General features: G+C 40.8%; 2 protein-coding genes across 3 annotated transcripts in view; both read right to left on the bottom strand.

Moving 5' to 3' along the window:
* Positions 1-9,370, bottom strand: part of cntnap2b (contactin associated protein 2b) — a 40,652-nt gene extending 31,282 nt beyond the window's left edge. The window contains exon 1 of one of the 2 annotated variants that reach the window (XM_027275413.1): positions 8,930-9,370. In XM_027275413.1, coding sequence (XP_027131214.1) covers positions 8,930-9,008 — 79 coding nt within the window. In that variant the 5' untranslated portion in view covers positions 9,009-9,370. The remainder of the gene's footprint in view (positions 1-8,929) is intronic. The other variant, XM_010754368.3, reaches the window with a different exon arrangement.
* Positions 9,371-10,600: 1,230 nt separating this feature from the next.
* On the bottom strand, positions 10,601-14,413 carry ccr12a (chemokine (C-C motif) receptor 12a). The gene is made up of 2 exons (XM_010754369.3): positions 14,308-14,413; positions 10,601-12,886 (listed from the first exon to the last, which is right to left on the bottom strand). The coding sequence occupies exon 2, from the start codon at positions 12,870-12,872 to the stop codon at positions 11,790-11,792; it is 1,083 nt and encodes a 360-aa protein (XP_010752671.2). The 5' UTR covers positions 12,873-12,886; positions 14,308-14,413; the 3' UTR covers positions 10,601-11,789.
* Positions 14,414-14,629: the final 216 nt, after the last annotated feature.

The raw sequence follows: 14,629 nt of genomic DNA, 5'->3' as shown, positions 1-14,629 counted from the left end.
CGTTAAATATCTATATAATTAACAGGAATTATTAAAGTTTTCTGTAGCAGCACTGAGAGCAGGTTATAATTTTTTGTATTTTGTGTGGTGAGGATTTCTTTGGTTCATTTTGCAGTGATATTAAAAACAAAGATTGTTTTTCGACACTAATAATTCACTGAAGTTTAAAGTTCTGGCACTGTGACAAGCTTATTGGATACTAGCCTAGATACCAAGTTTTGAATGTTCTGATTGATCATGGAGGACTCATTAGTGCCTCATTGTAATTAGTACTGTATGCATTATCTATTTCACCGAATGTTGGATGGAACGTCACCAGTGTTTGACAGTACAAGTGAATGCAGCAGACTGATGATCTTTGAACATTCGTTAGTGTTTAAATACATTTAAACAGACAGAAGAGGCAGCATGAGCTGGCACGTGTAAAGAGAGCTAATGTTGTTTTATTCCACACCATCTGTTTTAGTGCAGGTGGCATTTCTGTGTTCTGTTCTAATCTAGATCCTGTGTAAAAGAGGATCCTGTACTAACTCAGTTTTCAGTTTCCAGCAATGTTCCTCATACTGTTTCTGGCTTGCCTTGTCCACCAACACCCACTGTGCCAGTCTTTGCAGCTAACAGACACTTTAAGCTGTTTGCAATTTAGTATACTACTAGGACATCAGTCTTAGTAGTATACGTTTCTTTTACTGTTTTTAAATGGTAAAATTCAGATTAAAAATGTTTGTTTGCTACATAGACACATGGACAGAATGACATGGTGAATGGACTGTACTTATATATCTCCTTTCTAGTCTTCTGATCACTCAAAGCGTTTTAAAAAAGGACATATCTCATTCACCCATTCACACGCATTCATACACTGAAGTAATTGGCTGCCATGCAAGGTGCCAACTGCTCATCAGTTTGAGCAGCTAACCATTCATACATATTCACACACTGATGGCACAGCCTTCAGGAGCAATTTGGGGTTCAGAACTTCAGTACACTTCGACATGCAGACTCGAGGGGATCGAACTGGGGATTGAACCACTGATCAGTGGACGACCCGCTCTACCTCCGAGCCACAGCCGCCCCACAGCCTCGTGTCTGACCATACTTTGTGTTTCCATACCATACTTTGTGTTATGATAGGAGAGAGCAGCTGGTCTATGAAGAGGCTCACTGAGAGCTGCAGAGAAGTGCTGACTTTCTTGAAGCAAAAGCCATCTGTGGCATTGTGCTGTAAGCAAAAAAGATTAAAGGACAAACATTTTAATAAGGTCCAACATGGAGAAGAAAAAATCCAAAATGGAACCACTTTTGATTACATTAAATCTAATCACATTCTAGGACCATGAAATGTAGAAAAGCAGAACTTGAGCACTCCATTGCTACCATTGTCATTGAGGCCATTCTACTATAACAGCTGGTAGCATCTAGAAAACTGAAGCTATGTGAGGGATGTGGAGTTCTGACACTGACACTGAGATCAAAATACATTTCTGAACATGTGACCTCTTGCAGAGAGGCCAGTGTCAGGGACAATTAGCAAGCCCCCAGGAAGAGCGCTAGGATTTGAAGCTACAGTGGCCAAACCATGTAATGACAGCAGTGGTGTCTGTCACGTCATGTACACTGGTCCAAAAACATACTTTCCCATAGCTTACACTGTGAAAGAGACAATTGGAAAATTGTGGATCAATATTTCTCGAGCATCCACACCAGGTGAAATGACTCATGTTACAATCAGGATTTGATCCATTTGAAGAGTTCCTTAACTCTTCAAGCAGGCCTTTCTGTGACTCCTCCTCTTCGTGCTTTGCAGTAACGTATTGTGTCACTTCCGGTATCGGTGTTGTTGCCACGGTGCTCTCTGCTCTGCTCACCTGAACAGATTTCCGTATATTTCTCACATCAGCGACTATCTACTTATCTCTGCACTACTCTTTGACTTGTTCTGTCTGTGCATAAACAGCTCTCTGAACTCTAGTAACTACAATCTGATAGTTTCTCCAGTTTCTGTTAGCCACACTAACTAGCCTAGCTATAGCAATGGCGTCCCTCTCCTCTCCTCTCTCCTCTCCTGCTCTCTCCTGTCCTGTGTGCCACATGTTCAGTTACTCCTCGTCCTCCTTTAGTGATAACGGTACTTGTAATAAATGTAGTTTATTTGTAGCTTTGGAGGCGAGGGTCAGTGAGTTAGAGGCACGGTACCGCACCACCGAACAGTCAGTAGCTCAGATAGTTAGCCAGTCCCCTGTAGCCGGTGCGGTACAGCCACAGGTAGCTTCAGCTAGCCGTCCCCCGGTAGTTCCCGAGCAGCCGGGAGGCTGGGTGACTGTTCGAAGGAGGCATAGCCCCAAACTGAAGCCCACGGTACACCACCAACCGCTCCACGTTTCAAACAGATTTTCCCCGCTCAGCGACACACCCGCTGAGAGGCCAACTCTGGTCATTGGCAGCTCCATAGTCCGAAACGTGAAGTTAGCGACACCGGGGGCCATAGTTAAATGCATCCCGGGGGCCAGAGCGGGCGACATCGAGTCTTTTTTGAAACTGCTGGCTAAGGATAAGCGTAAATACAGTAAGATTGTTATTCACGTCGGCGGTAATGACACCCGGTTACGCCAATCGGAGGTCACTAAAATTAATGTTTCATCGGTGTGTGAATACGCCAAAACGATGTCGGACTCCGTAGTTTTCTCTGGTCCCCTCCCCAATGTGACCAGTGATGACATGTTTAGCCGCATGTCGTCATTTCACCGCTGGCTGTCGAGGTGGTGTCCAGCAAACGATGTGGGCTTCATAGACAATTGGACACCTTTCTGGGGAAAACCTGGTCTGATTGGGAGAGACGGCATCCATCCCACTTTGGATGGAGCAGCTCTCATATCTAGAAATATGGCCAAGTTTATTAGCTGACCAAAATCATGTCGACAACCCAGAGTTGAGACCAGGAAGCAGAGCTGCAGTCTTACACGCTTCTCTGCGCCTCCATTAGAGCAGTTGCCCACCCAGTCCTTTAGTATAGAGACTGTGTCTGTCCCCCGTCCACCTACATTATTTAAAGATAAAACAAACAGAAGAGGAGTTCATCATAAAAACTTAATACAAATTAAATCAACATCTCCAACAGTCCAAAATAAGAGAATTAAATGTGGACTATTGAATATCAGGTCTTTGTCATCTAAAGCTGTCTTAGTCAATGAATTAATATCTGACTATGATATTGATTTGTTTTGCCTCACTGAAACCTGGCTGCAGGAGGATGAATATGTTAGCTTAAATGAATCCACTCCTCCGAGTCATTATAATACTCATGTTCCTCGAAGTACTGGTCGAGGTGGTGGAGTTGGAGCCATATTTGACTCAAGTCTATTAATAAATCCCAAACCTAAACTAAATTATAATTCATTTGAAAGTCTTGTCCTTAGCCTCACTCACCCAACCTGGAAAACTTTACAGCCAATTTTATTTGTTACAGTATATCGAGCTCCAGGTCCTTATTCTGAATTTTTATCTGAATTTGCAGAATTTGCATCAGGCTTGATCCTTAAAACAGATAAAGTAATTATTGTAGGTGATTTTAACATTCATGTGGACAACCACAATGATAGTCTTAGTACTGCGTTTATCTCTCTATTAGACTCAATTGGCTTTTGTCAAAGTGTAAATAAACCGACTCATTGTCTGAACCACACTCTTGATCTTGTTCTTTCATATGGCATTGAAATTGATAATATAATAGTCTTCCCACAGAATCCTCTTCTGTCTGACCATTTTTTAATAACCTTTGAGTTCATACTACCGGACTATAAGCCTTTGTGTAGAAGCTTCTACAGCAGATGTTTATCTGATAGTGCTGTAGCCAAATTTAAGGAAGTGATTCCTTCAGCATTGAATCAAATGCCATGTCTAACTGTAACAGAGGACTTGTCTACTTCCTTTAGCCACCCACAAATAGACCATCTTGTTGATAGTATTACAGGCTCATTACGGACAACTCTAGACTCTATTGCACCTCTGAAAAAGAAGATAATTAAACAAAGAAGGCTAGCACCATGGTATAGCCAGCAGACTCGTAAATTAAAGCAAGAGGCACGTAAATCTGAACGCAAATGGCGTGCCACTAAACTGGAAGAATCTCATCTAGTCTGGCAAGATAATCTCAAAACATACAGGAAGGCTCTCCGTAATGCCAGAGCAGCCTATTACTCTTCTTTAATTGAGGAGAATAAGAACAACCCCAGGTTTCTCTTCAGCACTGTAGCCAGGCTAACAGAGAATCACAGCTCTACTGAACCATCTATTCCTTTAGGTCTAAGTAGCAATGACTTCATGAGCTTCTTTAATGATAAGATTATAACTATTAGAGACAAAATCCATCACCTCTTGCCCTCAACAGGCATTGATCTGCATTCTGATACAGCAAGTTTTGAAACAGCTGTAAAACCTGATATGTATTTAGACTGTTTTTCCCCCATCGACCTTCATCAAATAACTTTAATCATTTCTGCAGCTAAGCCGTCATCCTGTCTCTTAGACTCCATCCCAACCAGGTTGCTCAAGGATGTTTTACCTGTAGTTAGTAATTCGTTATTGGATATGATTAATCTGTCTTTATTATCAGGATATGTACCACAGTCCTTTAAGGTAGCTGTAATTAAACCTCTTCTTAAAAAGCCCACTCTAGACCCAGAGGTCTTAGCCAACTACAGACCGATATCAAACCTTCCCTTTCTGTCTAAGATACTTGAGAAAGCTGTAGCTAATCAGCTGTGTGACTTTCTCCATAACAATAGTCTATTTGAGGATTTTCAGTCAGGATTTAGAGTGCATCATAGCACAGAGACCGCATTAGTCAAAGTTACAAATGACCTCCTAATGGCATCAGACAAAGGACTCATCTCTGTACTTGTCCTGTTAGATCTTAGTGCTGCATTTGACACCATTGACCATCAAATTCTTTTACAGAGACTGGAACATCGAATTGGCATCAAAGGAACCGCCCTAAGCTGGTTTAAATCGTACTTTTTAGATCGATCTCAGTTTGTTCACGTCAATGATGAATCCTCCATGCAGACCAAAGTTTGTCATGGAGTCCCACAAGGTTCTGTACTTGGACCACTTCTATTCAGTTTATATATGCTTCCTTTAGGGAACATTATTAGGAATCACTCTATCAATTTTCATTGTTATGCTGACGACACCCAATTATATTTATCGATCAAGCCTGATGCAACCAATCAGTTAACTAAACTCCAAGCATGCCTTAAGGATATAAAAAGTTGGATGACCTACAATTTTTTGATGTTAAATTCAGACAAAACTGAAGTTCTTGTAATTGGACCCAAACACCTCAGAAACTCTCTTTCTAGAGACTTAGTTACTTTAGATGGGATCACCCTGGCCTCCAGCTCCACTGTAAAGAATCTTGGAGTTGTTTTTGATCAGGATTTGTCCTTTAACGTCCACATAAAACAAATTTCGAGGACTGCATTCTTCCACTTACGTAACATCGCTAAAATCAGACGCATTGTCTCTCAGGCGGATGCAGAAAAACTAGTCCACGCATTTGTTACTTCAAGGCTGGACTATTGTAACTCTTTGTTATCAGGCTGCTCTAATAAGTCTCTTAGGACTTTGCAGTTAATTCAGAATGCTGCTGCACGTGTTCTGACAGGAACCAAGATCAGAGATCACATCTCTCCCATTTTGGCTTCCTTGCATTGGCTACCTATTAAATCTAGAATAGAATTTAAAATTCTTCTCCTTACTTACAAAGCTCTTCATGGTCAGGCACCATCTTATCTAAAAGAGCTCATAATACCTTATTACCCCTCTAGAACACTGCGCTCTCAGGACGCTGGGTTCCTTGTGGTTCCTATAGTTTCCAAAAGTAGATTGGGAGCCAGAGCTTTCAGCTATCAGGCTCCTCTTCTGTGGAACAAACTACCTTTCTGGGTTCGGGAGGCAGACACGGTCAACACCTTTAAGAATAGACTTAAGACTTTCCTTTTTGATAAAGCCTATAGTTAGGGCTGGCTCAGGTCATCCCTTAGTTATGCTGCCATAGGATTACACTGCCGGGGGACCCCACCGAGGGTTATGCCTAGCCAGGCACGGTATTGGTTGAAGATGCACACATCTCCCTTACCGAAAACTCTCTCTCTCTCTCTCTCTCTCTCTCTCTCTCTCTCTCTCTCTCTCTCTCTCTCTATATATATATATATATATATCCATCTCTCTCTATATATATCTCTCTATATTTCTCTATATCTCACTCTCTCTATATATATATATCTATATCTCTATATCTCTCCATATCTCTCCATATCTCTCCATCTGTGGACATGTCTCATTAATGCATGTTACTAACCAAACTTCCCCGGAGTTTCTGTGCTCTGTCGTCCAGCAGGTTCTCGTGGATCGTGGCTGCTGCTGTGATCCTGCATGACGCCCACTACATATATTATTACTGTCATTATTACTACCATATCTATTACTGTAATCATTTTTATCATTCATTATAATTCATTGTCATTTTATTTGTCATTGTACAATATGTTTGTGTTGATTTGTCCTGTACACGTGACATCCATTGCACGTCTGTCCGTCCTGGGAGAGGGATCCCTCCTCTGTGGCTCTTCCTGAGGTTTCTTCCACATTTTTTCCCTGTTAAAGGGTTTTTGTGGGCAAGTTTTTCCTCACTCGAACCGAGGGTCTAAGGACAGAGGGTGTCACTCCCTGTACAGATTGTAAAGCCCTCTGAGGGAAATGTACTTTGTGACTTTGGGCTATACAAATAAAATTGATTTGATTTGAATTGATTTGATCCAGAGTATTATCATTTTATCCCTATTTAAGTTAGCACAGGGCTAAACCACAAGTTAGCAGCTTGGCCAAACAATGCAGAAGATCTGTACTGGAGAGCAGCTTCAATGAAAATGCATGGAAGCTGCCTCCAACACTGTGTCCTGCTCTCTATACACCCTTGACTACCAGAGGGAGGCACAGTGTTAGCTTAACATCTCTGTATACTACACGTAAAGATCGTGTCCCTGTTCACTGCGAATATGAAATATTAGTAGAAGAACATGGACAGACTGCTAGCAAACCTCTGTCAGTACAGTGCCTTTGTCAAAATTTCTGGCAATTTTTAAGTGATTTTTTGGGATTTGGCAAAATATATAAATTGGTGCCTATTTCTATCAATTTGCAAAGATGAAGTCATTAATTCAGCTTTTCATTGCTGCATCTTACCAAAACAGTCCTTGTGATTTTAATAGATATATTTGTGTTTTCTGATCTATATAGACCCTCTGTGCTTTTGTGAGATAGAAGGGGACGACGTGCAACATGAAGGGCCCTGTCAAACCAATGCTGTTGTGATTAGATCCCTGATATTCTACAATCGGAATGTACTGGACCAAATCACAGCACAGATGTTGGTGGCAAAGTCAACTGCAATAGTTGCCTCCTCGTGCGGATTAAAGGTCACACGTTCCCTCACTAGTTAACATTACACTTTAAGCTGAGGGATGCATCATGCTTGCCTGCTTATGTGACCCCATGCCAAGAACATCAGCTTGCCGCTGTGACAGAGCGCACATGTAAAACAATAGATATGATCGTGGTTTATAACTATGATGGAGACTGTTGATGATGATGGTAAACTGTCCCCAGGTTAGCAAATATGAGAATATTTCTGCACAGGAACTGTTGAAATGCATTTTTCTGTTGTTAGTACTGTAACTGTTCAATACTGACGTTGGATTAGGTTTTTATGTGAGCAATAAAAAAACCTTTCTTTAATGTTGTCTTCTGTCATCACCAGTGCAGTTTTTTTGGCCTTTTTTCAAGCTTTATTTTGATAGAGACAGCTGAAGAGTGACAGGAATGTGGAGAGAGAGAGATGGGGAATGACATGCAGGAAAGAGCCACAGGTCAGATTTGTACCCTGGGCTTCCACAGCAAGGACTGAGCCTTCACACATGGGGCGGCTGCTCTACCAACTGAGCTAAATACCACCCCATAATAAGCTACTTTTGACAAAAACTATTTACAAAATGAATTACATGTGGGGGTTTCTCTTTTGTTTGTCTCTGGGCTTGAAAAGGTTAAGGACCCCTGCTCTAATGTGCTCCTGATCAGACAGGTGAAGGTCTGGTCCAACCTGTGACAAGTTCTAATAGAATAAATAGATAACCATTAATAAATGCTTAATAATGCACTGTAGAGACGTGTTCCTGTGGAATCACATATCATTTTTATTATTATTATTATTATTATTATTATTATTATTATTATTATTATTATTGAGGAGTCAAATTCCTCGTTATCATTATTATAACTATTTCATTCTGGTGAGAAAATGATCCATTCAAAATCCATTCATAAGCTGTCCTGTCCTCTCCAGGGTCCACCACTGTGTTATAAACTACACACATGCACACACATTCACACACACCAACAGTTTCAGTAATAAACACTTGGAAGTCGTGATTTGCTTCGAGCTGAGCTGCAGTGTTCTAAAGTTTGTGTGATCTGATTGAAATGATTCCATGTGTGGATCTCCATCACCAGTGTGTGTGGATGAGTGTGGGGGTGCACACTGATACATACACACTGCTGCACTTAAACTAAAGCTTTCAGCAAGACCTGACTCCAGACCTGCTTTAAGCTCTGTGTTTTCCTCTTCTTCGTCATGATGACTTGATACAATGAGATGCAGTGTGTGTGTGTGTGTGTGTGTGTGTCGTCATTATTCTAACACTGTATGATCCCAGCCCTGATGGTTTTGGCCTCATGCTGAGTCCTGACTACAGTCCGCATCCCTGCCTGCACAGAGAACTGCACTGGTTTCAGCAATAGGAAGCCACATTAGCCATGGTTGCTAGTGTGTGTGTGTGTGTGTGTGTGTGTGTGTGTGTATTAGCCTACTTACGGGATGCTGAGGATGCAGCGCTGGAGCTGCTGATGATGCTACACAGGACCGGCAGCGACAGCAGCACGATGAGAGACATGTTCACGGAGAATCCGCCCAGTCCAAGAGACAAACGGAGACAAACGGAGACAAGAAGCGGCGCAGGGTTCCCGCCGCGGGGCTGTCTGTTGTTCCGGTGATACACAGCACAGACGCTTTATTAGCAGTGAAAGCAAAAAGCAATGGCTGTCCGCTGTCTGTGTCTGTTCCCGCCCCTCTCCTCTCCTATCAACCTGCCCAGCGGCACTCCGGCGGGGTTTCACCGACAATCTCCCGAACTAGCGTGTGAACGGAACGCGGTAGAGCTGCGGGCCGGGCCTCGAGCTCCAGGTGCATGGTCAGACAGACAGACTGGAGCTGTCCAACTGCTTAAGTGCCTGACTCAATCAATACACCCCCTCTTTAAGTCCCACTTGGTACGGTCCGCACACAATACAAGAGAGGACAGAGGGGGTGTCTAAGGAATAAAGACAAAGCCCAGTGTGTCTTTATGAAAGGTGTGGAAAAACAAGAGGTGTAGTCCCCTCTGAAAATAAAACTGAGTAGAATTGAAATAGAATATGAATTTATTGCGCAGATAAGCTTAATATTAAAATATCAAAAAAACATTACATACAGTAAAAAAGCAGAAGGTACATAATGCATTAATTTCAAATCAATATCAATAAATCAATAATGGACCTTTGTCCAAGTTCTAGGTTCCAAGCCTCTTAGTGGAACCACGTGAAATCTATTGTAAGATTTGGCTCTGCAACCTTCCACTGGGCCTGATCTCAGGGCCGCAGCTGCCATCGGGTAGCCTGGGAACTATTGGACCATAATTTGAAAATTAGCCACTGTTTATGATCAGAGTACGGTCTAGACCTGCTCTGTATGGAAAGTGTCATAAGATAACATTTGTTATGATATGGGACTATATAAATAAAATTGAATTGAATTGAATTGAACCACCACATTGACCGCCGGGCCCACACAAACAGCGCATGTGAAAGGGAGTGAGTAAAAATAGCTTAGCTCTTTTTTTTTTTTTTTTTTTTTTTGGCCCTGTATCTCGAGACTTTGTTTTAACACTGTGGTAGCCCTTAAGAACCTGAACTGAACCATAGTTGTTCAGGAGCTTAACTTTAACTTAAACACATAGAATTATCTCTAATCTTTATTTCTCAATTTCTCATTTTCTTCCTAATTTTTTATTTAAGTATGGATTTTTTTAGAGTTCTCAGTCTCAGTCTCATCTGTAGAGTCAAACCCAATGTTCAAATCATCTTTAAGATAGCTTTCAGTGTAATGCTGTTTGTTTCATCTGTGACCAGCAGCTCTGTGTCTCTATCTTATGTTGCATGAGCAGCCATTGCAAATGTGTGCTTACTCATGTACTTGTCTAAAATGTATTTGGCAACAGTGAATCACACTATGTATTGTAAACATCTCTGTCACTGTGTTCCAATAAATGACCACTATGTCCACATACCCTTATTTTTGTTGTTACTCAATCCTTGACTACACTGATTCACCAGAGAAATTTGCTTATTTGACAGGAAACTTCTCCAGATGTTCGATGAGAAAAGGGAAACAATCATTCATCCAGTCCCCCACAAAACACTGCAGTACAGAACAAGAAAAAAGCACGGGACAGGTTGAGTGGCATATTTATTGAGAGGTTAATGAACTATTTATTTAAAGCACTTGGTTACGTTTAAGTATTAAATGCATCACATTTTAACAAACTTTAAATCCAACACTAAATCAACAAGATTGAAACACTCAGTATAATGACCAGGCCAGGAGCACGCCTGAAACTGATGCATAAAATCATTAAGCTGCATATAGAAGCATGGGCTATCTAAAGTTTTTCAAGAAAAGTAACCTTTGACATTTACTGTGAATATTTATGACAGCAACATATAAATGAATTACACTCTGAATCCACTGGGATTCGTTGACAGCAAGAAAAAATGTATATAACACTAGTCTCAATCTTTAAGACTCCTGCATGTCAGGGCTAAGCTTGATAAGGGCCTTAAAGGCACAAACTAGTTTTCAGAGGCCCTGGGGTTGCCAGCACGTTGCCACGTGGTTGGTTGTCTCAGCCTCAACCTGACACAGTCACTTCCACATTATATCTATATATTATCAATAGCAGAATTACCTTAAAGCTGTACACAATAACTATTGCTTCCAATAAAGAGAGGAGCAATATCGAAATTTGCAAACCACTCAGACTCATGCTGCAGGATAAACTGAACCTGGGCTGCTGTTATGGGGACTAACCTTTTTCAAATGCTTACTTAAGAATTTCAACACAAATACATTACATGTTTAAAACATAGCTTGCTATTTGAAAGTGAAAAGCAGATGATTTAAGTCTAGCTGTCAACTCTTACAACTGAATATAAGATGAGATGAAGAGAACAGAACTTCAGAGAACAGAATTTCTTCTAATTTTAAATGAGTTAATTCAGCTAAGGGTTATTGGGGTGGTGTTTAGCTCAGTTGGTAGAGCAGCCGCCCCATGTGTGAAGGCTCAGTCCTTGCTGTGGAAGCCAAGGGTTCAAATCCGACCTGTGGCTCTTTCCTGCATGTCATTCCCCATCTCTCTCTGTCACTCTTCAGCTGTCTCTATCAAAATAAAGCTTGAAAAGGCCAAAGAAATTAATCTTTAAAAAGATGATTATGTGTTATCAGGACTCACTTCAACTAATTTATCAGCTTTTTCATTAAATGATGATCATTTATATTTCTATATCCTTACAACTTGAAATGCTCACTTATCCCAAAGACAATAAATTGTCATTTTTACAGTATGCGTGAGTGTGTCTGTCTAGTACTCATAAGCAGAGTGTGGCGTCCTCTGTGATGTGGTTCTGGTGCTCTGGCTGCTGAGGCTGATGTGTCTCTTCAGACAGGGGATCTTCTTTGCAATCAGTCTTTTGAAGTGACTCTGGAACTTCTTTCCCACAAATGTGTAAAACACAGGACTAATGCAACAATACAAATAGGCTATGTTCCGGGTCACATACAGTGCAAAGTCCAATCCTTCAGAATCAGAGCATTCAGAGTCATCATCCTTGGTGGTGGTGGAGATCTGAATAGCTCGAAGGAGAATGACAATGTTGTAAGGCGTCCAACAGATGAAGAAGGTGAAGATGATGACAAATATGAGCTTGATCGCACGGCACTTCTCCTTCATGCGGGTGGACATGATGCGGATAGTAATGCTGATGTAACAGTACATCACCATGAACAGAGGCAGAAGAAAGAAGAGCAGGAACTGTTGGTAATAACTGACCAGACGCCAGCGCTGCATGGTGCTCTTAGGGTATCCTGACTCGTCACACATCTCTCCATACTGGGAATGGTGCCACACATTTCGGAGAACCAGCTCTTTCACACTTGCTACAATACTGATACACCAAACTGCCACTGATGCAACGATGGCATATGCTTTTTTTCTGCTCTTGGCAGCTGCCACTGCATGCACAACTGCAAGGTATCGGTCAAATGTCATGAGTGTGAGGAAGAGGATGGAGCTGTAGAAACCAATGAAGTAGGCACTACTGACTATCTTACACATAGCAATGCCAAAAATCCACTGAGACATATGGTACGTTGCCCAGAAGGGAAGACTGAAGGCAAAGAGTATGTTGGATAGGACCAAGTTCAGGAGGAAGATGTTTGTCACCGTGTTCAGCTTCTCAAACTTGTAAATGATGAAGAGGACGAGCCCGTTGCCAAGGTAACTCAGGAGGAAGTTGGCATAGTAGAAAATCGGGATGAATGTCGCACCAAACTCATTGACATTTTCCTTTGAACAGAGCTGGACAGGACTACTGACTACGTAATTTGGGTCAGTTGTGTTTTCAGCAGAATACTCCAAGAAGAGCAGATAATCCTTATTGGCCATGGCTGGAGTTTGTCCTGTGGTACAGAAACATGAAAGATCTCTGTTAGTTAGTACATACTTAGTAAAAATTGCTCATAAAACACAAATGCTCTTTACCTCATAAACTGGATTACAGTGCAGCTCAACACTCACATCCTTTTTCTAATCAACGCTTATCTCAAGTCACTATTTTAGAGAATTAGTACATTGGTTAACTCACACTGATGAAGAATATTTTCTAATCTTTAAGGCATGTTTCAACTTTTCTGTGCATGTTTCTTTTCAAGTTAAATTGTTAATCATTGTCTAATTCTTCTACTAGGCTACTAGTTTAATACAATAAGAACTGTGTGGCTTTATATTACAGCATTCTGAATTTCTTCAGACAATAACAATCGACAGGATGTTCAAATGAAACATGTTGTTTTGCAACTCCATGGGCTCTATTTTCCTGCACATACACTGCCAGTGTTAGAACAAAGTTATAGACAGTCTGACATCCACGTCTACTAAATGTAGATGCAGGGAAAACCTGGTGGCTTCCACATTCTGTGTTCCTCCTACTAATGATGTATTCAGTCTCTTTTCCATGTTATGGCACATTATTTGCACCATTTCCAAAATTGTCCAAAAAGGTGCACTTTGCAAATGTACCTGTGACTCTTCATCCCCTCAGAGTGTGAGTCAGTGAGAATTCAGTCAGTGCACTGAAGATAACTTCCATTGAACATTTGCACAGGCAAATTTTTGAATGGATCATTACAAGGTGGTACATTTAATTCATTCATTGCTGACTATGCATTTTATTTTGCATTTGTCATTATGAAAGTTGACTTGGCACGGTGACTCATTTCCTGACTTATGACTTGCGTCATCCACCAATGTTCATCTGTTCTGATAAAATGTTTCAGCAGCAACATAGATGTGTTTTTTTCTTGTTGTATTAATGCATTTATCATCAGTAGCTAATATAAGCAAAGAACATCTAAAGATTACACAGAAAGTATTATATTTATATGAATATATCTTTTTTTTATAAAATTACATTATTACCTAAATATCTTGTTCAGACTGGTGCCTTTTTAAGTACCCAGCACTTTTGTCAAATTTACATTAAAGGCTGTTCATAAAGTGTGCCATCAGTTCTTTATAGTTATTCACAATAGACAGGGAATGCATGAGCTGCTTAGACATTCGATTAGATTAGTAAATTAAGTTTTCACTGCCACAAACTATTTAAATTAGTTTTCATGTAACTAAAGACACATTTCAGATTTCTACTGGTGCTCTGTTTGAGCTGATAAAAACTTCCATTTAAAGATCCATTTAATAAATAATAATTATATTAAATTCTAACCAGAATTAATCATCAAAATGTGCATACATTTGACAAAGAGTAAAATGTTGATTACCAAAAAAAAAAAAATACAGAAACAAACAAAAACAAATAACTCACAGGTGTCTTTATAGGTGTGCAGAGGATGACGGACAATGAGAGTCTGGAGTACTGTGTGCAGTCACTTGAGCTTAAGTGACAAGGAAACTAGCATCTGCTAAAGGGGCTGTCCTTAAATGGACTAATGGGTGGTGGGTGGGGTGTGTGTGTGTGTGTGTGTGTGTGTGTGAGCGTGTGTGTGTGTGTGTGTGTGGTTTGTATGTGATGGTTGTGCTCAGTCAGCAGTTCAACCTTAAACAGAAGAACTTTGTACTAATTCCAAATAAGTCCCTTTGTGAGCCACTTGACCACTTGACCAAGCCAAGGCTAACATACTGAGCTA

Source organism: Larimichthys crocea, unplaced genomic scaffold, assembly GCF_000972845.2.
Source record: "Larimichthys crocea isolate SSNF unplaced genomic scaffold, L_crocea_2.0 scaffold123, whole genome shotgun sequence".
NCBI classification, from domain to species: domain Eukaryota; kingdom Metazoa; phylum Chordata; class Actinopteri; family Sciaenidae; genus Larimichthys; species Larimichthys crocea.
This window is presented reverse-complemented; position numbering and strand designations above follow the sequence as displayed.

Coding starts and splice junctions, on each gene's coding strand:
- ccr12a (XM_010754369.3), bottom strand. CDS start 12,872: ATGGCCAATAAGGATTATCTGCTCTTCTTGGAGTATTCTGCTGAAAAC.